General features: G+C 60.9%; 1 protein-coding gene across 3 annotated transcripts in view; it reads right to left on the bottom strand.

The window, feature by feature from the left end:
* Positions 1 to 26,972, bottom strand: part of ADAMTS13 (ADAM metallopeptidase with thrombospondin type 1 motif 13) — a 33,682-nt gene that overhangs the window by 2,637 nt on the left and 4,073 nt on the right. For 2 of the 3 annotated variants that reach the window (XM_070799631.1, XM_070799629.1), the window contains exons 3-28: positions 25,203 to 25,378; positions 22,874 to 22,957; positions 22,237 to 22,361; positions 21,970 to 22,116; positions 19,585 to 19,731; positions 19,145 to 19,307; positions 18,271 to 18,375; positions 17,339 to 17,490; positions 17,190 to 17,253; positions 14,734 to 14,863; positions 14,128 to 14,276; positions 13,680 to 13,800; positions 13,123 to 13,203; positions 12,093 to 12,274; positions 9,984 to 10,119; positions 9,771 to 9,900; positions 9,082 to 9,264; positions 7,992 to 8,169; positions 7,270 to 7,390; positions 5,720 to 5,849; positions 5,425 to 5,604; positions 4,518 to 4,700; positions 2,271 to 2,475; positions 1,223 to 1,529; positions 589 to 735; positions 79 to 255 (exon numbers count right to left, since the gene is read on the bottom strand). In XM_070799631.1, the coding sequence (XP_070655732.1) occupies positions 79 to 255; positions 589 to 735; positions 1,223 to 1,529; positions 2,271 to 2,475; positions 4,518 to 4,700; positions 5,425 to 5,604; positions 5,720 to 5,849; positions 7,270 to 7,390; positions 7,992 to 8,169; positions 9,082 to 9,264; positions 9,771 to 9,900; positions 9,984 to 10,119; positions 12,093 to 12,274; positions 13,123 to 13,203; positions 13,680 to 13,800; positions 14,128 to 14,276; positions 14,734 to 14,863; positions 17,190 to 17,253; positions 17,339 to 17,490; positions 18,271 to 18,375; positions 19,145 to 19,307; positions 19,585 to 19,731; positions 21,970 to 22,116; positions 22,237 to 22,361; positions 22,874 to 22,957; positions 25,203 to 25,378 (3,903 nt within the window). The remainder of the gene's footprint in view (positions 1 to 78; positions 256 to 588; positions 736 to 1,222; positions 1,530 to 2,270; positions 2,476 to 4,517; positions 4,701 to 5,424; positions 5,605 to 5,719; positions 5,850 to 7,269; positions 7,391 to 7,991; positions 8,170 to 9,081; positions 9,265 to 9,770; positions 9,901 to 9,983; positions 10,120 to 12,092; positions 12,275 to 13,122; positions 13,204 to 13,679; positions 13,801 to 14,127; positions 14,277 to 14,733; positions 14,864 to 17,189; positions 17,254 to 17,338; positions 17,491 to 18,270; positions 18,376 to 19,144; positions 19,308 to 19,584; positions 19,732 to 21,969; positions 22,117 to 22,236; positions 22,362 to 22,873; positions 22,958 to 25,202; positions 25,379 to 26,972) is intronic. The other variant, XM_070799630.1, reaches the window with a different exon arrangement.

Raw genomic sequence — 26,972 nt, 5'->3', positions numbered from 1 at the left:
CCTGGCCCGCCAGCCCATCAGCACTGGCCCCGCTGGCAGGTTCTGGGCGGGTGGGGAGGCTCCACTGCCTCGCCGTACCTCGGTGGAAGGCTCCCAGGGCAGGCTGGCTTGAATACCGCAGCAGCACTCCGCCTCCGGGCCGCACAAGACGCTGCCTCACCAGCAGCGTGTTGGCTTGGGAGCTGAAAACCATGCCGGCCGGCTTCCCGCACATCTTCCTCCACACGAGCCTGCCCCAAAGCAGCAGCATCTCCCCTGGGAAGGGGCAGTGCAGTGAGGACCCGGCACCCCCAGTCCAGCGGCAGCCCAGTGGCCTGGGGCAGACTCAGCTGAGTTCAGGTCCCGATGCTCCCACTTACTGGCCATGCAACACTAAGGAACTCCATGTGTAAATTAATCTCTTCTAGCCTCAGTTTCCTCATCTGTGAAATGGGGACAGCCACACCCCAGTCCTCAGCTGGCTGTAGTGATTACACATGGGGAGGCACTTGGAGCATGCTCCCAGGCATGGGGCACCCTCGAGTTACCCTCACTGGCACCCCCAGACCCTGGGACTGGCAACAGCTGCTCCCGTGGCCCCAGACATACCAGCACTGCAGTTGAGAGAACCCTCCAGAAACCGGAGAGTCACCACTTCACCCAGGGGCCGCCCGATGGCCACCGCACAGTCTGGCCGCGCCGTGCCTCGCATGTCGATGATTCCCGTTGGCCCAAGGTGCTGCCGGCCACAGACACCTAGCAAGCAAGCAGCAGGACGGCGGGTGAGCAGCACTCCCAGGTGGCGCGTCCCCCGCAGGGCAGGGCCAGGGGAGGAGCCTGGGAGCTGGGGTGGCTCATGTCCTCCCAGGCCCCACCAGAAGCCTTCTCGGGTGAGCAGGGCACTGCGTGGGTCAGCGCATCACCACCCCAGGCACAGAGCCACGCCTGATGCGCCAGTGGGTCACACGGGCAGGGCTTCTGACTCTTCTCAACCTTCGGGTTCTTCTCCCCGATGGTAGTAAAAGTGAGCTTGCACTTTCCCAGTGAGGCAGAGGGCCCAGCCTCCCAAGCCCACCCCTCCAGTTCAGCCGTGCTCAGCCCAGTGTCCAGAGTGCTGCAGTCACAGGTCCACCCCCTTCTCTGGGAGGTCCCCATGAGGAGCTCGGTCTTACTCTCCCCGGTGAAGATGCCTTTGCCCCCCCTCCTGCAGCCCCCCCGCACAGAAAGAAGGAATGAAACTAACTGGTCTCCACTGGGCTTTCCTGGGGCCCGGGCAGGCGTCCTTGAGCTGGGGAGAGGAGGCGGGTGTGGGGCTGGGGCCACTCCAGGGACGCAGCTGTGGCAGCTGTGGTCTGGCCTGGAGCAGTGGCTTCCTCACGGGGCGCCGGGCTGGCCATCCCCTGCCCCACGCAGGGCCCAGCCTGGCAGCCCCGCACGGTCACTGGCTTGGGCAGGTGCTGGCAGAAGTCGGCGGGCACAGGCACCTGGGCCCCAGGTCCTAGGCAGGCGTCGTGCCGATGCTGGATGCCCTCCCCACAGGAGACGGAGCACTGCCAGGGAAGAGGGACAGAGTGAGGCTGACCCTGCCAGGGCAAGACAAGCACAGTGGTTGACCAGTGGCCAGGCAGGATCTGATATAATCTCTGCCCAACGCAGGAGGCGAGCATACGTGCCCATTCTCCAGATGAGAAGACTGAGGCTCAGAGAAGTCACCCTTCAAGGGTCACAGAGGGAGGAGGAGCATGGATTCAAACCCGGGTCTCTCACTGTGGCCCTCCAGGCCTCGCTGCCTCCAGGCCGCAGAGTGAGGACCTGTGGCTTCCTCCTTCCGCCCTCCGTCACTCACTCAGTGCAGTGTCCGCCCTGCCTTCCCGCCCCGCACCGCCCCTTCCAAGCGATCATCTCTCCACCCCGGATGCCCAGGCTCCTCCTGACGCTGGCGGCCATGTGCTCCGCCTCTTCTTCCCTCCATGCTGTGAGCGAGCCCCTCCAGGGGGAGGGACCCAGCCCTGTCTACCTTCATCTCTCCAGGGCCTTGCAAGGTGCTGGGCGTGGGATGGCAGCTGCTCACCTTCCGGAGTTATCAGCCCTTCATCTTCGGGCGTCTCCAGACCTTGGGGCCTCTGAAGGCCTACCTGTCCCCTGACACCTCTAGGTCTTCCGTCCCTGGGTGCCCTAACAGGCCTGGCTCTCCCCCTCCTTTCAGGGGATCACGACCCCCTGCCCACGTCCCCATGCGTGAGGACCCTCGGCTGACACACTGGCCGGCCGGCCCCAGCTGCAGCGCTTACCTGTGTCCAGGCGCTGACGTGCCACCGGTAGGCACAGTCAGCGACGATGCAAGGGATGCTGGCCTGTGGCTGCACAAGACCTGCGCAGGCTGCCCCGTCCACCTCTGTGTCCTGGCCGTGGTCCAGCCGCACACAGGCCAGCGAGCGTGTGGCTGTGCCTAGCCCACAGCTGGCCGAGCACGGGCCGAGGGACGTGACTTTCCACCTGCAGCAAGAGAAGACCCCAGAGAGGGGCTCGGCTCCCCCAGAGGTGGCACTGCCCAGGGGGGCTTCTCGGACGGCCAGCCAGGACCAGTTCCGAGGCCCCTGGGGGCTTCCAGCAGCACAGCCCCTGGGCCCCTCCTGGCTGATCACCGGGCTGAGTGGCATGGGGGAGGCTCTGCAGGAAAGAGAGCTCTGTTTCCTTAAGAAGGTCCCCCCTTCCGTCCCCTTTGTCACAGAACACCCGTGGCACCAGCTGCTGGCTGGGTCAAGAACAGGGCCGGGGCAGCGGTGCCCTGGGATGATGGACAGCTGATTTCCGTCCCCATCATTCACTCCTGACCATGGTGGTTTATCATCTTTCAGCAAATGATGACGACTGGTGCATTTCAGAGCCGAGGCTGAAGCCAGGCAGGCTGCCCTGGGGCCTGGAGTCCTTATCATCACACTAGGCTGCCCCAGCCCTGAGACCCGAGATGCCGCCTCCCGATTGCATGCCTTCTGTGGGCTTGGTGCTGTTCTAGATGCCAAGATACGGCCGGGAACCAGACCAAGTCCTCCCCACGCGCCTCGGAGCACACACAGGTCTCTGCCTCGTGCCACTTGGGGCCGGATGGGTCTTTGTCGCGGGGCCATCTGAACGGTGGAGGGTGTGTTTAGGGGCACCCCCGGCCTCCACCCACCATATGCCAGCAGCAGCACGCCCCCCGCCCACCCGCGTTGTAACGGTGTCCCGGGGGGACCCCCTGCCTCCCTGTGATGGCACTTTGAGCAGAGCCTGGGGAGGGATTTCTGAGGAGACACATACGAGAGCAGCGGGAAGGCAGGCGCACAAGCATCCCCTGGAATGTTCCAGAACATCAAGGGAGGCCAGGGTGGCCACAGGGACATTCCAGGGGTAAGCAGAGCTCCTGTGTGCACGAAATGCCCATTTGAAAAATCCCAGATCATCTCAAATATGATGCGCAAAAATAAATGGAGTGCACGTTTTAGCGTGAGCAAGGAAATCAAGGGACACGGGTGTGGATAGCAAATGGATCATAAAGTTACAGCGATTAAAACAGTTTGACTTGGGGGTGGCGGTAGGTGGGGGAATAAGCCAATAGAGCCTGGTAGGAGGCCCCACACAGATCCGACACACAGGAGAAGTGAGGTGCAATACAGGGGGCGCGTGGCAGGGGCGGGGGGTGCAGCCAGTGCTGCCGCGAGCTGGTGATGTGGAGAAACAGCTTGCTCCCCTACTTTGCACGCGTGCTGAGTTGCTTCAGTCGTGTCCGACTCTTTGTGACCCTATAGACTGTCGCCCTCCAAGTTCCTCTGTCCATGGGATTCTCCAGGTAAGAATACTGGAATGGGTTGCCATGCCCTCCTCCAGGAGATCTTCCCAGCCCAGGGGTCGAACCTGAGTCTCTTATGTCTTCTGCATTGGCAGGCGGGCTCTTTACCACTAGCACCCCCTGGAAGCCCCCTACTTTGCAACAGACCCCCAAATAAATCACAGATGAGTTTAAAGGTTTCAATGTAAGTGAAGTCGTCCTGTGGTGGCGTACTTCTTTAAAATGAAGGAGACAGAGGAAACAGAGATACAGAAGCATCTGTGAAGCCTGGCGGTAGGATGTGGGTGACTTACACTCTTTTCTGGATGTTTGAGTGACACAGAGGAGCACTGTGTTATTTAAAGTGCAAAATACAAAGAGGAAGCCGCAGGAGCACTGGGAGCTTCCCCATCGGGCTCCCATCCATCTCTGGACCCCCCTGGCAGGACCTGCGCTGTCCCCGTGGCTTCAGCAGTGCTGAGCCCCAGGTGGACTGCCCTCGGGCCCCGCTCAGATGCTGCCTCCTCCACTGGGAAGCCCCCAGCCCACCCCCATTAGAGCTGACAGCGACTGAGTTTGCCAGAATGGCACCAGGTGCAGCCTGCCAGGAGGAAGGTGGGGGTCCTGTTTCCGTTGCCCCCACGACGCCCTGTTACCCCCATGGGCCCAGCCCCACATCAGCACACGCCAGGCACTCAGGCTGCCTACTGCCCACGCTGGGGCTGCTGACCTGGGCGGGCAGGGCTCCGGGCTGCAGGCCTCCTGTTGCTCCGGGCGGGGCAGCCCCTGGCACTGGGTGTCCGGCAGGATCTCCTCGTCCGTGTCCTCGCCGTGGGCCCGGGCACAGTACAGGATCCTCTGCGCCACCCCTCCCCCACAGCTCAGGCTGCAAGCGGCCAGCTTGTACCGCCACCTGGGGCAAACGGGAGTCAGGGGGCGCCCCGGGGGACCCGGCTTCCCCTCACGTCCACCCCAGACCGGAAAGGGCCTGGAAAAGGTTCTCTTTCCGGGGAGTCACTTTTACGTCTCCCCTGGGAGGCTCAGCGCAGTGGACAGAGAACATTCAGAAGACCCCACTTTGCAGAAGGGGAAGTTGAAGGCTGACGTGTCCAGAAAAGCAATGGGGGAAGGGGCAGGGCACCCAAGGGGCCCTGCAGAGACATCGGTCTCCAACAGGAATCCCACACCCATCGTCACCCGGGCCCGCTCCCCCAGGACTCCCAACCTTCTTTCCCGCTGTGTTTCCACATCACACCAACACCGTCCATCAAATTATACATATACACACATACATCAATCTTCTTTGTCATGCGTCCCCCCCCAGCCCCCAACGTCTGCTCCATGAGACGGGGATGCCTCTGTCTTATTAGCGGTAGGGTCCCTTTGTGACAGCACAGCAGCTGGGCACAGTAGGTGCCCAGTAAAGAGCAACTGATGAAAAATGAGCCACCAACCGCATGTGCCCACAGCATTCCAAACCCTGTGTGATAAACGCCCTACCCCCCAGTCTTCTGTGCACCAGTATGACCCACTCCTGCGGGTGAGGATGCCAAGACTTAGGAGCTAATGGGAGGTGATGATGCCACCCTGCAAGGATGCTCGCCTAGGACCACCTGCCTCCTTAGGGAGGGGCCCACCTGGCAGGGCAGGGCTCCAGGCTGCAGTCCTCCAGGGTCCTAGGCCGGGGCATGGGCCAGCACTTGGAGTGAGGCAGGGAGACGAGGCGGCCTTGGTCCATCCTCACACAGCGAACAGCCAGTGGCACCTGCCCGCCTCCACAGGTCACCGGGCACGGTGCCAAGGCTCGGGTCTCCCACCTGCAGGGAGGGAAGGCCAGTGTTCCGTAGGGAGCCGCAGCCAGGGTGGAGCGCCTTCCTCCCGGGGGCACCCAGACTGCTGCAGCTCTGCACGGCCTCCCTCCCTCAGACTCACCTGGCCGGGCACGGGGCAGCCTGGCAGGCCTCCCGCCGGCTCCCAGGCTTGCTTGCCAGGTCACACAGCTCTTCCCGGACGGGTGTCCTGAGGGCAGTGTCCATGCACACAAAACGCAGTTCCACCAGGCCTGCGGGGAGGAAGGAGGAACCCCCCACCCCGAGAAGGGGGTCAGCGAGGACCATGGGAGCCCCAGTCTCTGGACAGCTCTAGCAGATGAGGCCTCCCTGGATTTGAGTCCCGGCTTCCCTCAGAGCTCAGTTGGTAAAGAATCTGCCTGCAATGCAGGAGACCCCGGTTCTATCCCTGAGTTGGGAAGATCCCCTGGAGAAGGGATAGGCTACCCACTCCAGTGTTCTTGGGCTTCCCTCGTGGTTCAGCTGGTAAAGAATCCGCCTGCGATGCGGGAGACCGGGGTTCTATCCCTGGGTTGGGAAGGTCCCCTGGAGAAGGGAAAGGCTACCCACTCCAGTATTCTGCCTAGAGAATTCCATGGACTGTATAGTCCATGGGGTCGCAAAGAGTCAGACACGACTGAGCGACTTTCACTTTCTGCCACCTACCAGCTGTGTGACCTTGGACAAGTGACTTAACCTCTCTGAGGCTCAGTTTTTTCATCTAATGGTGCCTGATGTGGAGGGATATTTATCAAGATTTTTCCAGGAGACTAGACAGTGCTTGATGGGCTTCCCAGGTGGCTCAGTGGTAAAGAATCTGCCTGCCAATGCAGGAGTCACAAGAGACACGGGTTCGTTCCCTGGGTCAGGAAGATCCCAGGGAGAAGGAAATGCTAACCCACTCCAGGATTCTTAACCTGGGAAATTCCATGGACAGAGGAGCCTGGTGGGCTACAGTCCATGGGGTCACAAAGGGTTGGACATGACGGAGCGAATGAGCATGCACGCACACACAGAAAGTGCTTGGCACATAGTAGGCACTCAGAAATGGTGGCTGATCTTTTTATTGAGGGACATTGTAAGAGTTGCTACGTTAAAACCCCTTACTGTGTCTACCGCCAAGATGTTATTAGGGCCGTGTCCTTGAATCTCTCCTTTAGGAGTATCCACAAAAGAAATCTCTGGCCTCAATTCTAAGTACGCTGGGGTTTAGCTGAGCAAGTGATTAGGGTTTTAGGTTAGTTAGATATTTTCAGCCTTGCCTCGCAGCTTGCAGGATCTTAGTTCCCTGACCAGGGGTTGAACTCGGGCCACAGCAGTGAGTCCTACCCAATGGCCCACCAGGGAATTCCCAGGGTTTTTAGTTTAAAACACTCTGTATCTTAACATTAATTTTTGCTTCTCTGGATTGGCCACCAGAAAGCTCAGAGCTAAGTTTGGGGCCTTCCTTAGACCTGAAGAATACGCTCCTGGGTCCCAGCACGGCTGGGTTTTATGGTCACTTCCTACCTTCCAGCCAATCAACAAGCACGTTCGCATGGTTGCTGTGCTTGGCTGGCCCCAGTCTCCTTGCTTATAACGTCATGTCCTTGTGTATGCCACCTCAAACGCTACTCTCGAGTTAGCCGACCCTCAGGAGCACCAGGGCCTCACCTTGACCACAGGAGACAGAGCAGGGCCCCGCCAGGGGTGTCCACACGTGCGCGGCAAGTGCCTCCAGCCCGGGGCCGCCCGCTGGGGACGCAGCCTCCCGCCCCGGGGGCCGGACGTCCAGCTGCAGGGGCCAGGCACCGAGCTGGTGGGTCTGGGCCTCCCACCTCCAGACCCCCGGGCACCTGGCCCTCCACTCCCACCCAGCACACCCCTTCAGGAGAGAAAGGAAGTGGTCACCAGTACCCAAAGGCCACCCACCCACGGCTGCTTTCCCGGGAAGCTGGCTTCCTGGCTCCGGCAGTGACTTCATGCCCCACACTGGCCTCTACACCAGCCTGAGCAGTCACCGTGGGGCAGGCGGTGCTGGGCCTTGGGAGCCAGATCAGCAGGCACGCCTGGCCCTGAAGTCCCCTCCCCACTGCCACAGCCCAGGGAAGTCGGGGGCATGGGCTGGCATGCTTGTCTGAAAGCAACGCCTCCCAGCTTGAGCCCATGGACGCCGGTGGGAGCCTGGCAGCAAAGTGCCACCATCTTATCAGGCTCTGGACGCTTCAGGCTGCTCGCCAGTGGGGAGGGGACGTCCCAGCACCCTGAGCTCTGCATCGAAGTCTGCCCTCTGCCCAGGGGCCTCCCGGGGACAGCAGCCCTGCACGAGGGAGGTCTTCCAGCTCTGGCCAGGAGGCCAGTGTAACCAGAGCTCCCCCTTCTCCCAGGACGCTCACCTGGTCCCAGCCGGGAGGACATGTCGCCTCGACACAGGGCTCCGGGGCAGGCGGCTTCTCGTCTGCAGAGCAGGGCCCAGCAGTCACCAACAGCCCCGTGCCATCTGACCCCAGCACACACGTCGTGTTCTGCACGGCCGGGTCTGTGCCACAGGCCGACGAGCACGCGTCTGTTTCCCTGAGGACAGGACACGACAGCCGTCAGGCTCTGCCTCTGCCTTCGGGCGGTCGTGCAATCCAGGTCCTGGCATAGAGAGGCGGTGAACCTGCTCCCCAGTCTCCAAGAGCCCACAGAGGGTCCCCCACAAAGAGGCAAGGCCAGGAGCCTTTCCCTGAAGCCTGGCTGAACAGCTGCGGGCCTCCACTTGGCACCCAGGGTGCAGAGACTAGCCCTGATGCTCCCGCCTTCCAGAGGCAAAGGCGGGTCCCCAACCAGAGAAGAGCGTGGCTCCGCGCGACCTAGACCCAGCGGTGCTGGGAGGCACGTGCCAGATGCAGGCAGCTCGCCAGCTCAGGGGCAGCAAATGCGCCTCCTACTCCGGCCCTGAGAGCTAGAGGCGGCCTGGAGTGCTGTGTGGAGAGGATCCCAGGGCAGGCTCAGCCCTCAGCAGGAGAGAGCAGTGACTGCTGTGTCTGCCACAGTCACACGGCATGCGGGGGACAGGGAGGGTGCCCAGGGCCACCCGCGGACCACCAGCGCCCAGGCCACCCCCCTCCCCGCTACCCAGGTGACAAATCTGGGACCCAGAGAGGGAGGGGACTGGCTTGGGTGCCCCAGACGGCTAGCGGCAAATCAGACTGATAAGTCTCTGTCAGCTGGAACGCTGCAGGGTGGACAACGGCAGTGACAGAGTGACGTCTGTGGCTGGACATCTGTGGGTTTGCTCTGTCCTCACGAGTTCGAAAAAAAGTTCAAAGAGAGGGGACTGGCCAGTCCAGGGCCTCCTGGGTGGGAGGGTGGCAGGGGCTGGCCAGAGGCCTCGGGAAGAGGGGACACCCCAAAAGGGAAGGGCTCAGTGCAGGGACGAGCCCCGCCAGGGAGGCTCTGCCCGGATCTGGCCTTGGGGGGCCCTGCCCACCCCGTGCTCACCTCTGGGGGCAGGGCTGGGAATTGCAGGTGTCCATGGCCGCCGGCTGCGGGGCCAGCGCTCTGCACCGGGAGCGGGGAACGGTCCTCAGCAGGCCGCCCCGGGCCTCCACGCAGCGCACCTCTCGCTCCCGCAGGCCACCCCCACACGAGGCGCTGCAGGGGCCGAAGTCTCCAGCCTCCCAGCTGAGGAGAGGAACAGGGCATCAGAACAGATCCGTCTGACCCGTCAGATCACTTCCCTGGCCAGGGCAGGGCTCAGGGTCCCTTCAGGGACCTAGACGCTCTCCAGGTGTCCCTGAGCCACACCTGAGCCTAAGGACATCTGTTTGAAAGCGCCAGCAGCTGGCTGCCCCCTCCCCCCACTCAACACGGACCACCTTGCTCCTAGCATCGTGCTCCCACCGGGCTGTGGTCCCTCCCCAAGCCAATACCACAACTCTCGCAGGCAGGGCGGTCCTCTCCCCGAGCAGTGGGCGCCTGAGCTCAGAGAGGGAGCGAGCTACCCATAGACGGGGGCAGCAGGTCACACCAAGCTGACCAGCCACTCGGGTCTGCCCGAGTCTCGGTGTCTTCACCTGCCACCTGGGGACACTGCCAGGGCCGATCAAGGACTCGCCCAGACCCTGCCAGCTGTGCTGCGAGGGCCCCTGAGCCACCCCACCCCCAGGCGGGCCACGGCCAGCACTCACTGCGGGGGGCAGGGCCCAGGGGTGCAGGTCTCTGACCACGCCGCGGGGGGCCGGCTCCCTGCACAGCGGGCAGCCTCCACCCACTCACTCCTGGACTGGTCCCGACAGCTGTAGGTCACCTGGCGCAGCCCTGGAGGGGAACAAGGGGCTGGGCCACCTCCACAGGGCAGGCGGCATGCCAGGCTTCCAGGCGAGCCCCGCCCTGGGCCCCACCTGCCCCGCAGCTCACGGAGCAGGGCCCCCGCACCGGGGCCCACGCCCAGGCCCGCCGCTGCTCCGGCTGGAAGTAGGTGAAGGTGATGTCGGGGCGGGCGGGGCTGCCGTACTCCTCGCCGTAGCGCCTGTAAACCTGCCGGGAGAGGGGGGCTGTCACGGCCGCCTCCTTCAGGAAGCCTCCCGCCCTGCCCTCCTCCCGCTTACGTTCTTTCACTCAGCAAACCACCGCTGATGCGGAGCCCAAGCCACACGTAGCAGCCAGGACACTGCCCCCGGCTCCGGGAGCTCATGGTGGCTGGGGGAGGGTGGGCTGCAGCCAGGCACAGCGACGGGTGTGCACAGGGGGCCAGGGAGCACCGAGAAGGGCCCCGAGGAGGCTGAGCAGGGTGGACAGCTGGAGGAGGCCGCGGAAGGGGCCTTCCAGGCCCAGCCCGGGGTGAGAAGCCCACAGCTCTGGCTTCTGCAGCATGAGTGAGGCCGTGGGAAGGGCAGGGACGGGCCGCATCTGGGGCTCTGGAGGGGGCCTGGCAGCCTGGGCTCGGCCCTGAGGACACAGCGGGTTAAGGAAGAGGGTCCCAGGGAGGCTGGGCTTGTCTGTACTGCAGAAAGGTCCCTAGGTCCCGGGAGGGGCCAGCCTGGTGGGCAGAGGCCAGGAGGAGGCTCCTGGTCCCAGCACCTGCCCCCACCCGTCACAGCCCTCTGCTAACACGCGTGTTCTCGGCACACACACCACCCCCACTGTCACCAGCAGGTCCTAGGTCAGAGGCCCTGAATGCAGCCTGGGAATCTGTGTTTCTATCCGCGCTGCAAAGGATGCCAAGAGAACTGCTCGACAGCCAGCGTTTGGAAGTAGGCTCCTGGGGTGGGGAGGGGGCTGAGCTAGGCAGGCCACATGGGGAGGCAGGGAAGGGGTTAACCGCTCCCCAGGGGCTCGCTCTGGCCTGGCCTTCTGGGGGGAGCCCCGCTGTCTCCCCAGCTGTGGGAGCAGGGGGTGGGCTGCTAGACCAAGTCAGGGGCCGTCGACACTCGGCCCACCCCCAGAGGCTCTCCGGGGCTACTTCACCCTCCACTGCTTTCTGTCCAGCCCCATAAGCACCTTCCTCAGCAAAGCACACAGGGGCCGCTCGCAGGCCAGGTCCCAGCGGGAAGGACCCGCACAGACACAGCCTGGGCTCCGTCCACCCCAGAGAGACAGCAAGACCCACACCCACGCCGAGCTGCCCCGGGCGGGGCCTGCGGCCAACAATGCCTGGCGCACGCTCGCGTCCACTCCCCGGCCTGCCTGTGACCCCAGGAGGTAGGACTGCTATCCACGTGCGCGTGGGGGGTGCCGACGTTCGGCCAAGCCCCTACTGTGCAGGATTTTGGGGAAAAAATAGACGAATCTTCACAATCACTTTATCTCGGCGTGCTTAGTTTCGTTTCGCAGATGGGGGAAACCGAGGCTTGGAAAGGTTAAGCGTCCGCCCCAAGTTTCTGTGGAGCCAGGGCTGAACCCTGGGCTGAGCCCCTAACCGGGCTCTTGGCCCCTGTGTCACCATGCTCCCCTGTGTCACCCTGTGTCACCCTGCTCCCCTTTCTTAGGCTGATTCTGCTCCGCCTGTTGGGACGACAGACCCCACGGGGGCCTCTAACCCGGGCGTCGGCCCGGCCCCCCCAGCTGTCTAGAGGCCCACGGCCTCCGTCGGTGGGTCTGACACAGCCCAACCCCCACTGCACCTGCACAGGGACCCCCAGCAGCTCCCCAGGCCCCCAGGAGGGAGCTCAAACCCCTCACGCGGCCAGCAAGGCCCCTCAAGGTCTGCCCAGGCCTCCAGCAGCCTCCTCACCGGAGGGCCCCCTTGCTCCCCGCCCCTGAGCGCCTCTCCACTGCAGGCCCTGGTCCCCCAAGACTCTCCCCGCCCTGCTTGCCCGCAGCCTCAGCCGCAAGGCCCCTTCCTGGAAGCCCCCGGTCCCTCTGCAGGGCTCTCCCTCTGAGCCGCTCTCAGGACTCCAGGGGCTCCGGTGGGCTCTGAGTGGGACCCCAGCCCTGCAGTGGCTGCTGAAGGAGCAGGTGTGGGTCTGAGCTGATGGACAGGCCGACCCCGGCAGAAGCCCTGTGGTCACCTGGATCTCCATGTCGTCCCGGGTGGGGCCCCGGATGCGGATCTCCTCCCGGCGGGGCAGCCGGTCCTCGCTCAGGGTGACCCTGTACTCCACGCGGTTGTCCTCCAGGAGGGAGGGGTAGCTGGTGCTGGCAGACGCGCTCCCGTTTCCGGCCACGACGTAGCGGCCACGCACCCTCACCGCTGTGGGCGAGGGGCCGTCAGCACTGCAGGGCCCCCCACCCTGGGAGCCAGAACCTCCCCCTCCCACAGACGGCCCTGTTAGGGAGAGGGGACAAATGTGCCGGCAGGATGCACCGTCCAGGGCTTCACCTGCCACGCCCGCCCCAGGGCCCCCCGCTCTCCCGGGAGCAGACCTTCCTGGCGCCCCACGCACAGGGTGTCTGACCGACGGAGGCTTCCCCACACCGTTACTCTGTGCCTCTTCCCGGAGCCCGGGGAGCACTGTGGACCTGCTCCCTCACCAAGGGCAGGCACAAAGACCTCAGGGTGAGCACCCCAACCCAGATTCAAAGGGCACCCACGGTGTAGAGAGGTCGGCCTTCCCCAGAGACGGGTCTGACCAGCGCCCTGTGCCTGACCTGATCCGTCTTTGTTTAGGGTGAAAGGTCAAATATGTGATTTAGGGTGGGGGCTTTGAGTCACCAAGCCTCAGCCAAGCTGGAGACTGAGATCGGAATGGTCCGGGTAGCGATCAATCAGTCCCTCAACCTCATCGACATAAGGAAGTCCCCATGACACCCGGGCACTGAGCTCAGGAGAGCTCCCAGGGTTGGCAGCACACTGCATGTGTGGTTGCTCTCGAGGCTGGACACAGAGCCCTCCCTGACACCACCCTAAGCATCTCTTCCTTTGGCTGCCCCCTTGTAATAAGCCGTAACCGTGAGTTTAACAGCTCTCAGAGTTCTGGGGGTCCACCTGGTGAATCCCCCAACTGAGGGCATTTGAGGGACCCTCAGACTTGCAGGTGGCATCGGAAGGGAGGACACCTCGGGGCTGTGCCCTCAGACTTCTCGGTCTGGCCAGCTCACCCAGGTGTGTGAAGAGAGGCCTGCGGTTGATGATGTAGATGCTGGTGAGGTTGGGGGTGACGGTCAGGAACGTGACGTACTCTAGGAGGAAGCAGAGGAGCTTACATGACTTGCCCCAGGTCACGGCAGAGGTGGTCTCAGGTCGCTGAGGTCACAGTCAGAGGGAGGACGTGTTGGCGCCAGAGGGAGGTGGGACTTAGCTCCTCGACCGACTTTGCAAGAGACCTGACTTCTTACATAAATAGATCAAAGTCAAGGATTTTCCAAGCATAGCATCCCTCATGCTCAGATGCCTCCAGCAGGAGAGGCGAGAACAGCCCACCTCAGCCATCCCACGTCTGTGTTCTTCTGCGTCACAGGTGCTGAGAGCAACCGTGAGTGATGGGCCACCTCATCACCGACCTGAGCCTCCTGGGGAGGCTGAGACCCACTGGGAGGGCCGAGGACCAAGACAGCACGCAGCCCCACCACCTAGGCAGCGGGCACCCGGGCTCTGGGCTGGCGCGCTCTCCTGGAGGCTGGGGGGAGCCGGGCCCTTCGCCCCAGGGAGGCCCTACCTCTGGCCCTTCCGGCCGTGAAGGAGCCGCTCTGTGGCTGGCACGTGCTGTTGTCCCCGCCGCACACCTGGCACACGTCCCGCACCTGCCCGGAGTCCATCCTGCCATCACAGCCAAACGTCTGTGCAAAGGAGAGTGGCAGGTGAGGCCCCGGCGGTGTCTTCGGACAGGGCTGGCCTTTGAGGTTCGCACAACCAAACTGGCTGTTTCTGCCGTTTCTGGTGTAGGAGGTGAGCTTACATGACTTGCCCCAGGTCACGGCAAGGCTCTTGACTCCAAGCTCGACCTGTTCCCCAGCATCACCCAGCACAGACTCTGCTGCAGCTTCGTGGGAGCTGCACCCCCAGACTTGACCCCCTCGAAGGCCCCTTCATGGCCTGGCTTCTCTGGGGAGAACCCTCGGGGCCACAGAGGGTAGAAGGGCACTCCACCGCGCACACACGCCTACCCTGCAGCTGCCTGACACGCACAGCCTCAGGGCCCCGTCCTCCTGAGGGTCGCCCGGCACACAGCGCGTGCCGTCCAGGAAACGGTCCCCACGCCGCACCATGAAACTCTCGCCGACGGCCCGGCACACGTGTCTGCACAGGGCGTTCCCTGGGGAGAAGCAAAAGACAAGGAGCCCGGAGGGAGGGTGCAGGGAGCCGGGGACAGAGACTCTGCGAAGCTGGATCCAAGTGGGCTCTCACTGACCCCCAAGCGCCATCTCACTGGGCTCTTTGCATTTGGGGTCGGCGCGGGTTTTACTTCCCACCTGCCCCGCCTCCCGAGGCAGTAATCACATCACCATGTGATGAGTGGGCCGACTTGTGAGCCGAGTGCTTTTCCAGCATCACGCTACGCCTCCTATCTCCGTTTGACAGACGGGAGATGGAGACTCAGGGAGGAGAGGTCAGGGCTGACCTGCCGGCAAGGGGCTGAGCCGGGGCAGGTGGGATGCTTGGTGAGACACAGAGCCTGAGCCTGCTCGCAACAGCATCAGAGTGATGCCGGGCCTCCCCTAGTGACGCTCCCCGCCCAGGGTCTTGGGCCTGGCCCCCCAACCTGGGCCCACCTTCGCTGTACTGCTCTGCGGTCCCCCAGCGGTAGAAGGCGGTGCTGCCCCCTGGGGAGAGGCGCAGGGGCTCGCTGTCCGTCTGCGCACACTGCTCAGACATGAACTCCAGCTGGGTCTTCTCGCAGGCCTGGATGGAGGAGGTGGAGGACGGGCACAGGAGGGGCCAGGGCAGGGGGCTCGGGGAGGGAACCCTCGCCCCCGGGAGACAGCAAGGGCCCCTGCAGCGGGAAGATGAAAACTCGGGTTTGAGCCTGGCTCCTGGCTGCACCTCAGTTCCCTGCCCTGGAGAGTGCGGTGTCGAGAACCTTCCTCTGCTGACAGGAGGATTCTACAAGAGTCTGAGAGGACACAGGGCAGGGCCTGCCCCAGGCAACAAAGAGGAAAGAAAGCCAGGCAGAGAGCTCAGCAGAAGGAAGGCCCCGTTTATGTGGATCCACTACATCTGTGCTACGTCTAGCCAGAGCTGTGGTTTTTCCAGCGGTCATGTATGGATGTGAGAGTTGGACTATAAAGAAAGGTGAGCACTAAAGAATTGATGCTTTTGAACTGTGGTGTTGGAGAAGACTCTTGAGAGTCCCTTGGACTGCAAGGAGATCCAACCAGTCCATCCTAAAGGAGATCAGTCCTGGGTGTTCATTGGAAGGACTGATGTTGAAGTGAAACTCCAATACTTTGGCCACCTGATGCGAAGAGCTGACTCATTGGAAAAGACCCTGATGCTGGGAAAGATTGAAGGAGGAGGGGAGACAGAGGATGAGATGGTTGGATGGCATCACTGACTCAATGGAGATGAGTCTGAGTGAACTCTGGGAGTTGGTGATGGACAGGGAGGCCTGGCGTGCTACAGTCCAAGGGGTCGCAAGAGTCGGACACGACTGAGCAACTGAACTGAACTGAACTATGTCTGTGCAGGTATCAGTATTGGAAAAGTCACAGGAGTCGAGAGCAAAGGGCCTTTGCACGAGAAGCTGGTGCTGAGGCGGGCTGCGTCCTGGCCTGCTCTGCACTGGAGTCTGAGGAAAACAATCGGAGTGGGCCTGCTGAGTCCGCCTGGGAAAGGCGGGCAGGGAAGGTCTCACCACGTGCAGATCTTAAGTCAAGGCCAGGGGAGTCTCTCCACACCCTCTATGATGGCCTCGTGGGAAACACAAGTAAGTGCTGGAGGGGATGTGGAGACCTCAGAACCCTCGCACATTCCTGGTGGGAAGGCCAAACGGTTCAGCTGCCGTGGGAAATGGCTTGGAGGTTCTCAAGGAGTTAAATGTAGAACTACTGTGTGATCCAGCAATTTGGCTTTTAGGTGTACACCCCAAAGAGTGAAAAACTGGTGCTCAAATAAGGCCACGTACACACACACTCGTAGCAGTGCTATTCGCAACAACCGAAGACAGAAACAGCCCAAATGTATCGACAAATGGACGACGGATGAAGGCGCGAGCAAAATGCGGTCCCGTGGAAGATTACTGGATAATATTCCATCCCGTGGAGCATTATTCAGCCACGAGAAGGAGTGGAGTTCTAAGGCATGCTACACATGAAAATACCACACACCGAGTGGAAGACGCCAGATGCAGAAAGCCACGCGCGGTATGATTCCCCTTAGATGAGATGTCCAGCGCAGGTAAACCCCCAGAGCTAGAAAGTGGATTGGTGACTGGCAGGGACCAGGGGGAGGCGGCAGGGGAGTGGCTGTTTAATGAGCTGGGGTTTGCTCTGGGGTGACGGGAACCGCTTGGAACCAGAAAAAGGTGGTGGTCGCACGGTGCTGTGAAGGTGCGAGATAACACTGAACCGCAGAATTTCACATGGTTGACTTTATGGGTGTCAAAGTCACCTGAACTCATAACTAAAACAAATCACCCATGCTCTCCCCGTATCCGGCTTGGCTGTGGGAAGGAGAGGTGTTCTCAGTGCAGGGCAGTGCCATCCGGGTAAGGAGGGGGACACTCTGGGGGCGGGGGCTGCTTTCAGTGGTCGGACAGGCCTGGGCTGTGTGCTGTGGTCCAGAAAGTGAAAGTCGCTCAGTCGTGTCCGACTCTTTGCGACCCCATGGACTATACGGTCCATGGAATTCTCCAGGCCAGAGTACTGGAGTGGGTTGCCATGCCCTCCTCCATGGGATCTTCCCAACCCAGGGATCAAACCCAGGTCTGCCGCATTGCAGGCAGATTCTTTACCAGCTGAGCCACAAGGGAAGCCCAAGAATGCTGGAGAGGGTAGCCTATCCCTTCTCCAGCAGATCTTCCCAACCCAGGAATCGAACCGGGCTCTCCTGCATTGCAGGCAGATTCTTTACCAACTGAGCTATAAGGGGAAGGTATCAATAAAACCACTTTTGCTCTTGAAAGTGCCCCGTGCGAACCACAGATCACAGCCGTCCTGACCCTTGGGCTCCTCCAGGCCAATGCCACCTCTGACCACAGCCCCTCCCCTGCCCAGGGAAGCAGGCATACCTGGGTGTTGCACATCTCGGCCTGCAGGTCCGAACCTACGCACGTGCGCCCCCCAAAGGCAGGTCTGAAAATGCCCACAAGACGACGGGGTGAGAGGGGACCCAGGGCCCTGAGCCAGGGAGCACGGAGCGGCCACCTCCACGCAGTACCTGGGGTTGTTGCACCGCCGTCTCCTGGTAATCACGCCGCCTCCGCAGGAGCGGGAGCAAGGACTGGCGGGCCCCCAGCCAGACCAGTGCCCGTGCACCACCCCCACGGGGGCCAGCTCCGCCAGCGAGCGGCAGTGACCCTTGGAGCACCACTGCAAGAGACGGATGGGACCGTGTTCTGCACCCAGGGCCCCCCACAGCCACAGGCACCCACACTCACACGTACCCCACACCCAGAGCATCCTACACCCACAGGTGCCCTACACCCAGGGCCCCCCACACCCACAGGCACCCATACCCAGGGCATGCCCGCACGCACAAGGTAACCCCCATACACACACACACACACACACACACGCTTGCAACCTCCACCAATGCTAGACAGGACAGCCGACACCTGCCCGAAGTGCAGGGACTGCAGGAGGGTTCTGGCCACACAAGGCAGAGGGGACACGCAGGGGAGCCGCAGGACAGGTGACCAGGGCAGGGCACACGGAGGCCCACTGCCGAGCGGTCACGAGAAGCCCTGCCCCTCTGTGAGGCCGCTGACAACACACCCCTGTCCACAGGCCACCACACCGGGCCTGGGAGCAGGCATCCCCAAGTATACTGTGCTCTCTGGGGGCAGTGAGGAGGTCAAGAGGGGGACCCTGGACCCTCGCCTGCTCCAGCAGAGTCGCAAGGGTCCCGTAAGCCTGGAATAAAGCCACCTGCAGAGGGGGTGGGGCAAGCACTGGGCTGCCTACCACTCCTGACCAGCACACTCAGGACAGCGCCAGGGCCCTCTGCCCCCTTTTACTGAGGTCCTGCTGTCTCCCACCCCAGGAGGAGGGCTGCAGGGTGCAGGTCTGGGTGAGCACGTGTGAGTACGCATGTGTGTGTCCACACACACACACACATGCACGCACATGCCCTGCTGACTCCCCACTGACCTTCCCCACGCCACACTCTGTCCCATCCAGGAGAGGAATAAGCAGGCGGCTACAGCTGCTTGGGTCCAGGGGGTCTGTGTGGCAGGAGAGAGCCTGGCACATGTCCTAAGAGGGGGGACAGATGGCCAGCTGAGGGGCCCCCAGGGCCCGTGGGGTCAGTGCCCAGCTGCACCTGTCCCTCCCAGACCACAGGACAGTGACACAGCCAGCACCCCGGACAGTGGAGCGTGGAGAGTGGGGCCTGGCTGACCCCTTTATCGGGAACAGGAACAGTGGCCAGGGCCCACAAAAGTGTCTTCATTTGTTTTAAAATTGGAAGAAAAAAAAGATGGTCTTTTAGATCAAATAGAAGGTCCTAATATATAGCATTAATATACTTGTGTTTATAACAACACCTGTAATATCACATATTTTATGAAAACACTAAGCTGTAATTCCAAGTATTTTGTAAGCAGGAAGGGGCTCACAGAGGCAAAAGTGCCTGCAAGTCCTCTGCAGCCCAGGGAGGAAGTCTGTCTTTAGGGTACCTGCCCCCCGCCAGCTCCCCTCCCACTGCACTTTGGGCTTGGAGGTCACTTCCTCCAGGAAGCCCTCCAGCTCCCATAGGGTTGGAAGCTGTTGGTAACCACCTGTGCAGGATCAAGGTCCATGGGCTCAGGGGCTCTATCAGAGGCAGCTCTACATAATTTGTGGGGCTTCCTCAGAAGGAAAACCTGAGGGCCCTTGTTCAGAAATTGAGAATTTCCAGAGGCATCTGAGGGTCTGGGCCAGTGGGCAGGAGGGCGGAGAAGGGCGGTGGGGGCATGAGCGGGCAGAGGGAGGCCCTGGTGCGGAGGGGCGGGTGGCGGGGCGCGTCCCCCACGGCCGGACTCACCAGGTGCTCCCCGCGGAAGGTGCAGGCGACCGCCGCGGGGCCGAAGGCGACGCGGCACTGCTCGTCTGCGCCGTAGTAGAGGCCGGGCTGCACCTCGGGAGGCTGCCCCGCGGGCCCGGACAGCGGCCCCGGAGGGTCCCACAAGCAGCGCGCCCGTCCTGCGCTGCGACAAGGCCGCGGTTCAGGCCGGGGGTGGACCCCGGGTGGGGGACCCCGGGAGGGGGCGGGATGGACGGGTGGGCACCGGAGGTGAGGGCGAGCAAGGCCGAGATGGAGGGGTGCCCCCCGAGACGGGCCGCGAGCCCAAGGAGAGGTGGACTGGGGCCGCGACGGGAGCGGACACGAGCGGAGGGCCGCTGGAGGGCGGGGCCGGGGCGGAGGAGCGGGGCGCGCTGAGCCAGATGCGGGCGTAGGGAGGGGCGGGGCGGGGGCGCGGCTACCTGAGCAGACTCAGCAGCTGCCGGCGGCTGCAGGGGGACCACGCCGGGCCCCCGAGGGCGAGGGCGGGCGCCGCGCCGTCCGAGGCCATCACGTGGCCGCTGGGCCCGCAGCCGCTGCCCGGCACGCCATCGTGCTCCAGGCCGAAGCTGCGGAGGAGGCGGCTCTGAGGGCGGCGTTGACCCTGAGTAACCCACCCACCCTCGACTCCCTCGGCCCAGCGCTCTCGTCGCCCAGGTGGCTCTGGCCTCTTTTAGCCGATACACATCTAAAGGCTTTAGAAACGTGCCGGCCACACTCTTCACGGGGTTTGAAATCTGGGAGGACGGCGCTCCAGGGAGGGCCGTTGAGGCCCTGGTGCTGTTTGCCTTCTTGACCTGGGGTGCATCGGTGGGGTGAACACAGGAAAAACACTGCATTCTGGAGAAGTGGAAAGGTGGGCCTCTGGCCAGGGTTTCTGCTCCCAATGGAAGGCAACGGTTTTCAATTCCTGTTTGTTTCTCCCAACAAGATAGATGGAGGAGGGACTGCCCTGGCAGTCCAGTGGTTGAGAATTATTCATTTTCCAATGCAGTGGAGGGTTGGTCCCCAGCACAGGGGAACTGAGGTTACACATGGTGGGGGGTGGGGGGCACCTAAGAGCCCATGCAACTGAATAAATGAATAAATAAATATTTTTTACAAAAAAGATAGATGGAGGAATTGTGATGGCTGGGCTGGGGGAGAAGTCAGGCAGAGATGCAGAGAACTGGGGTAAAAGTGGCGGCTGTGGGTAGGAGCCCAGCCTTGTCCTGGGGGGGGGCGGGGATGGGAACTCCTCCACTCTGGCAGGAGGCTAACAGGCAGCATGTGGGAGCTGGGGGCTGGTGGGTGAGGAAGTTAGGCACTCACTTTCCACTTTAGGAGTCTCCGGTACTATTTGAATTTTCATAGGAAGCAGGTATTTGCTTTCATAATGAAAAGACTAAAAATCAAAAAAGCAAGACGCCCCCCACTCTTGGTAGACAACACAGAGGAGCGCGCTGCTGCTGCTGCGTCGCTCAGTCGTGTCTGACTCAGCGACCCCGCGCACGGCGGCCCCCAGGCTCCCCTTCAGTCATGTCCAACTCTGTGCGGCCCCACAGACAGCAGCCCGCCAGGCTCCCCCGTCCCTGGGACTCTCCAGGCAAGAACACTGGAGTGGGCTGCCATTGCCTTCTCCAGTGCGTGACAGTGAAAAGTGAGAGTGAAGTCGCTCAGTCATGTCTGACCCTGTGTGGCCCCACAGACGGCGCCCACCAGGCTTCCCCGTCCCTGGGACTCTCCAGGCAAGAACACTGGGGTGGGTTGCCACTGCCTTCTCCAATGCGTGACAGTGAAAAGTGAGAGTGAAGTCGCTTCGTTGTGTCCAAGTCTTAGCGACCCCCATGGACTGCAGCCCACCAGGCTCCTCCGTCCATGGGATTCTCCAGGCAAGAGTACTGGAGTGGGGTGCCATTGCCTTCTCTGACAGAGGAGCACAGAGTTGCCCAAAGAGCGTGTAACAGTCATACGAGGAAAAGTCTGAAAATAACCTAAGTCTAACACTGGGGAATGGATTGAGTAAAATACGTGCATACCAAAAAAAAAAAAAAAATCAATATATGTTGTAAAAGAACATTTGAGAGAAACGTTTGGGATATATTCTTATATAAAAAGGTTAACTTGGCTGCCCTGGTGGTCCAGCGACTAGAAATCCGCCTGCTGGTACATGGGGCAAAGGTTCAGCCCCTGGTCCAGGAAGATCCCCCGCGCCTCGGAGCAACTAAGCCCGTGCACCACAGCTACTGAAGCCCAGGACCCCCGGAGTGGGCGCTCCGCAGCAAGAAGCCGCCAAAGCGAGAAGCCCACACGCCACTCCCAGAGCAGAGCCCCCACTCGTAGAAACTAGAGAAAGCCCGAGAGTAGCCATGAAGACCCAGTGCAGCCGAAGATAATTAATTAAAAAAATGGTTACGTGGAAAAAAATTTTTTAAAGGCAGTTAACCAACGTACAGCATAATCCCAATTTTGTGGATGAAAATGATGTGTGTGCGTGTGTAAAGAAAAGATGGATGTTTTCTCCAAGTGGTGGGATTTGGGGTGATTTTTACAGCCTTGTTTTCCTTTACATGAATTTCCTACAATAATCACTTTTTAACTCCTAAGTTTGTTTTGCTTATATTTGGGGGGGGGGGAATGTTTTAATTATTAGGTAATAAAGAAGTATCAGATTTCCAAGCCCTTGCCCCTCACCCTCCCGAGTCCACTGGGTCAAGAGTAGAGGCCCCTCCCACCTGGCTCTTCCTGATACCCCCACCAGCCATGACCTCCCCTCCCCAGGTCGTGTCCTTGCCTGGAGCTTGGGGCCAGGGCATGGGGCCCCTTACCTGTGCCCAATCTCATGGGCGATGGTGAGCCCCAGGTCAAAGCCAGTATCCTCAGTGATAAGGCAGCTCCAGGAGGAGGAGCAGGCGCCCCCCAGCTGGGTGACCCCCCGAACCTGCCGGTTACCATCGGGCAATTCCAGGTCAAACCTCAGGAAGAGAGAACAGACACCCAGGGGGCGCTGAGGTGCCTGCCCGCCAGCCGGCCACCTTGGCAGAGAACGGGAGCAGCTCCCGGGCAGGTTGGCATGCCTGCGGGGGCTTGGCTACCTGGTGATGTACAGGACCAGGTCAGCATGCCCGGGGTCCGTGTCGTCCTCGGGGTTCACTGTCCTGCTCCATTCACAGACGCTCAGCAGCGACGCGGTGATGTTAGCTGTGATCTCTGGAGCATCCTGGGAGGCCGGCAACAGAGCACACTTTTAGGGGCTCCACCCCAAGCCGGGTGCTGACTGCTGCTGCAGCCTCAGTCCTCATGACAACGCTACTACCATCCCAGGGCACAGAGGAGGGGCCTGGGGCTCAGCAGGGCAGAGCTGGAGCTCGGGGCCAGGGCTGGCGGGCAGGAAGACATCACCCCTGCTGTGCACCCGCTGGAGAAGTGAAGTGCAAGTCGCTCGGCGGTGTCCGACTCTCTGCGACCCCATGGACAATACAGTCCATGGGATTCTCCAGGCCAGAATACTGGAGTGAGTGGCCTTTCCCTTCTCCGGGGGAATCTTCCCGACCCAGGGATCGAACCCAGGTCTCCTGCATTGCAGGCAGATTCTTTACCAGCTGAGCCACCAGGGAAGCCCAAGAATACTGGAGTGGGTAGCCTATCTCTTCTCCAGCAGATCTTATGGACAGAGGTTAAAGACTGCAGAAACAGGTTTACCAGGGACTGGGCTCCCGGCTCAGCACCTACCTCAGGCTGGGTCAGGATGACCATCTTCACCAGGTGAACTCGGAACTGAGCCCCCAGGGATGGGTCCCTCAGCAGCTCTGACCCCTGTGGAAGGGCGGGCAGGAGAGGTGACACATGAGGGCGGCCGCGGCTGACGTCAGGGATCCAGGGGTGGGGGCGGGGTGCCTGGAGAGGATGCTCCATCAGCCTGGGGGGAACCTGAGGTGCTAGTCCTCCAGCTGGAAGCCAGCCATAGAGACAGTCGGTCCTCCGGCCCTCGCTTTGCTCACGGCTCAGGAAGGCCAGCCAACACAGAGAACCCTTGAAACAACAGGATGCAAATAACTGCCATCCACCTAGAATGTTCCTTTCAAACACGGGCTTCCCTGGTGGCTGAGATGGTAAAGAGTCTGCCTGCAATAAGAGACCCAGGTCGCTCCTGGGGTTGGGAAGATCTCCTGAAGAAGGAAATGGCTACCCACTCCAGTATTCTTGCCTGGAAAATCCCATGGCCAGAGGCGCCTGGCAGGTTATAGTCCATGGGGTTGCAAAGAGTTGGAACAACTGAGCGACTTCACTTTCACTCCTCTCGGCCTGGAGCCACCCTGTCCATTCTCATCTCCGTCCAATACCTCTCTTATCTCTGCTCATCTCCACGAGGCAGCTGAGGACCTCCTCCCCCTGCCCTGTGTCTCCTCCCTGGGTACCCCAATGAGAAGGCTCCCCTCCAGGTTCCCGGGCTTCCCATGTGGTACTAGTGGTAAAGAATCCACTTGCCAACACAGGAGACACAAGAGACGCAGGTTTGATCCCTGGGTGGAGAAGATCCCCTGGAGGAGGAAAGGGCAACCCACTCCAGTATGCTTGCCAGGAAAATTCCATGGGCAGAGGAGCCTAGTGGGCTACAGTCCATGGGGTTGCAAAGAGTTGGGCACAACTGAGCAACTGAGCACTCCTGCACCCAGCTCCCGCTCTTCCAGTGCATCTGCCAAGATGCCAGCAAGGCTGTCACTTTGCACAGCGGTTGTTCACGTGAGCTTGTCCTCTAGAGACGTGGCGTCTGGCAGAGGATGTGGCCACCGCTGGCCTCGGCTGACCTGAGTCTGAGCCAGGCTCTCCCCCTACCTGCCTGTGTCCTCAGGATCCTGTTAACTAACCTCAGGGCCCCAGTTCCCTCCTCTGTAAGAGGGAGAGAAAGACTTCCATGGCTGTTGGCAGACTTAGCAACAATGCAGCCGGCACACAGTGGGTGCCCGGCCGTGACGCGGGCCGTTACCACGACCGGCACCCCCTGGGAAGGAGCCAGTCTGCGGTACTACCTGACCATCGCTGGGCCTCATAAAACACGTTGAATGGCCAGAGGGAGCGTGGTTTGATGATCAAATTTCAGTATATTAGACGTAGAGGCACCCCCAAAGCTTGGAAACAAGAGCTTTCAAGTGACTTAGAGGGAATATTTTCCTTCTTGGGGGCTGGGAGCTGGAAACCCAAGATGGCTTGTCCTGGACTTGAGCCAGCTTCTCCAGGGATTGGGACCTTCCTTTTCTCCAAGATAGCTGGGCACACCTGACGCTGGGAACAAGGTGATGCCAAGGACCCCACCTTCTGACGCTGCCCCGACTCCAGGGTCCACTCACCAGGGGAGCAGCTCAGGCCCTGGTGCTGCCAGCAGGGGCATTGCTTTCCCAAGGTTTGTGGAAACTTACCTGGCTGCCTAGGACACATGTGTCTCTGTGTATTTACAAGCGAACGCGCTCTGGTGTGGCCCGGCTCCAGTGGGAGCGCAATCACCAGCTTTGGGGCCGCCTGTGTCTGTGCTGCGTCTTTGTCTCTGAGATAATAATCAGTTGGAACTGTGCGTCCTGCCCCCGCTGTTACCCCAGAAGTCAAGTAAGGGGGAGCCCCTCCCACACGGGGGTGCAAGAAGGGCGCCGAGAGAGCCCAGCGTGGGGGAGCCCACTACAAGCCAGTGTGAGCTGAGGGGCCCCCAGGTCAAAGGGACACTGGGGGAACGGCCAGGCTTACGGGTCCGGAGCACAGGGACCCAGGAGCAAGAAGCTGGGGGTTGCACTCCCCAGTTGAGTGGAGGATAAGAACAGATCGCATCTCTCCCCACCCCAGGACCCTGAGCCTCAAATGTGACCCCAGCCTCAGGCTTACACTGAGTTCGACCCACCAGATAAGTGAGCCCACTGATGCTGTGCACAAGCCCTGGGTACGGGGAGCTGTGTCCACAGGCTCCCAAGGATGGGCCAGCGGTGGCCTCCAAGGACCGCCGCCGCCCCCAGACCCCCGAGCCCGCCCCCGGTCCGCACTGCCCACAGAGCCTGTTGCCCCGGCCCGCTCTCACCATGTTGAGGTTGGTGAGCACGTAGCGCTCCGTCTCCTCCCCGTGGGTCCGGTGGACGTCAGGACCCACGGCCACCAGCAGCTCCAGGTGCAGGACGTGCCCGGCGGCCCGTCTCCGGAGGCGAGGGGCAGGGGGGCGGCCTGGTGAGGGGGCAGGCAGGGCTGAGAGCCGGGGTCCTGCAAAGCAGGTGAAACGGGGCTCTGGCCACCGGGTCGGCTGACCTCAGGGCCCGCATGACCAGGCCTCACCATCCCCTATGCTCGTGGGCTTGGAGACGCGGTGGTGGGAAGCCCCCCATGCCATCCACTGTGGGGAGGGGGTAGTTGGCGGGCCCCAGCCTCAGCTTCCTTGCAGGGAACTGCCTCTGGCACCGGGAGACTGAGAGAGCCGTTGCTAGTTCTTTTCTAATTATTAATCTGCTAAGCATTTATTTAGTTAATTAACTGATGTATAGTAACTTACAATGTGTTAGTTTCAGATGTACAGCACCGTGACGCAGTTACGCGTGTGTGTGAGCGTGTGTGTGCATACGTGTGCATACGTGTATGTGCACGCGTGTGTGCATACGTGTGTGTGCGTGTGTGTGTGTGTTCAGTTGTTAAGTCATGTCTGACTCTGCAGCCCCATGGACTGTAGCCTGCCAGGCTCCTCTGTCCATGGGATTCTCCAGGCAAGAACACAGGAGAGGGTTGCTATGCCCTTCTCCAGGGGATCTTCCCGACCCAGTGATCGAACTGGAGTGTCCTGCTTGGCAGGAGGATTTCTTACCACTGCGCCACCTGGAAGCCCTTATATAAACACACACACATGTATGTGCGCTTTTTTCAGGTTCTTTTCCCTTTTAGGTTATTATAAAAAAAGTTAGCAGTTGAGTACAGTTCCCTGTGCTATAAGTAGGACCTTGTTCATCTATTGTGTGTGTGTGTGTGTGTGTGTGTATTCAGTCGTGTCTGACCCTTTGCAACCCCACAGACTGTAGCCTGCCTGGCTCCTCTGTCCATGAGATTTTCCAGGCAAGAATACTGGAGTGAGTTGCCATTTCCTCCTCCAGGAGATCTTCCCGACCAATACATAGAACCCAAATCTCTTGTATCTCCTGCGCTGACGGGCAGATTCTTCACCACTGTACCATTTCATAGATCAGTTCAGTTCAGTTCAGTCGCTCAGTCGTGTCCGACTCTTTGCGACCCCATGAACTGCAGCACGCCAGGCCTCCCTGTCCATCACCAACTCCCAGAGTTCACCCAGACTCACGTCCATCGAGTCGGTGATGCCATCCAGCCATCTCATCCTCTGTCGTCCCCTTCTCCTCCTGCCCCCAATCCCTCCCAGCATCAGAGTCTTTTCCAATGAGTCAACTCTTTGCATGAGGTGGCCAAAGTATTGGAGTTTCAGCTTTAGCATCATTCCTTCCAAAGAAAACCCAGGGCTGATCTCCTTCAGAATGGACTGGTTGGATCTCCTTGCAGTCCAAGGGACTCTCAAGAGTCTTCTCCAACACCACAGTTCAAAAGCATCCATTCTTCTGCACTCAGCTTTCTTCACAGTCCAACTCTCACATCCATACATGACCACAGGAAAAACCAGAGCCTTGACTAGACGGACCTTTCTTGGCAAAGTAATGTCTCTGCTTTTCAATGTGCTATCTAGTTTGGTCATAACTTTCCTTCCAAGGAGTAAGTGTCTTTTAATTTCATGGCTGCAATCACCATCTGCAGTGATTTTGGAGCCCAAAAAAATAAAGTCTGACACTGCTTCCACTCTTTCCCC

The sequence above is a fragment of the Bos indicus genome, chromosome 11, assembly GCF_029378745.1.
Source record: "Bos indicus isolate NIAB-ARS_2022 breed Sahiwal x Tharparkar chromosome 11, NIAB-ARS_B.indTharparkar_mat_pri_1.0, whole genome shotgun sequence".
In the NCBI taxonomy this organism is placed as follows: Eukaryota; Metazoa; Chordata; class Mammalia; order Artiodactyla; family Bovidae; genus Bos; species Bos indicus.
This window is presented reverse-complemented; position numbering and strand designations above follow the sequence as displayed.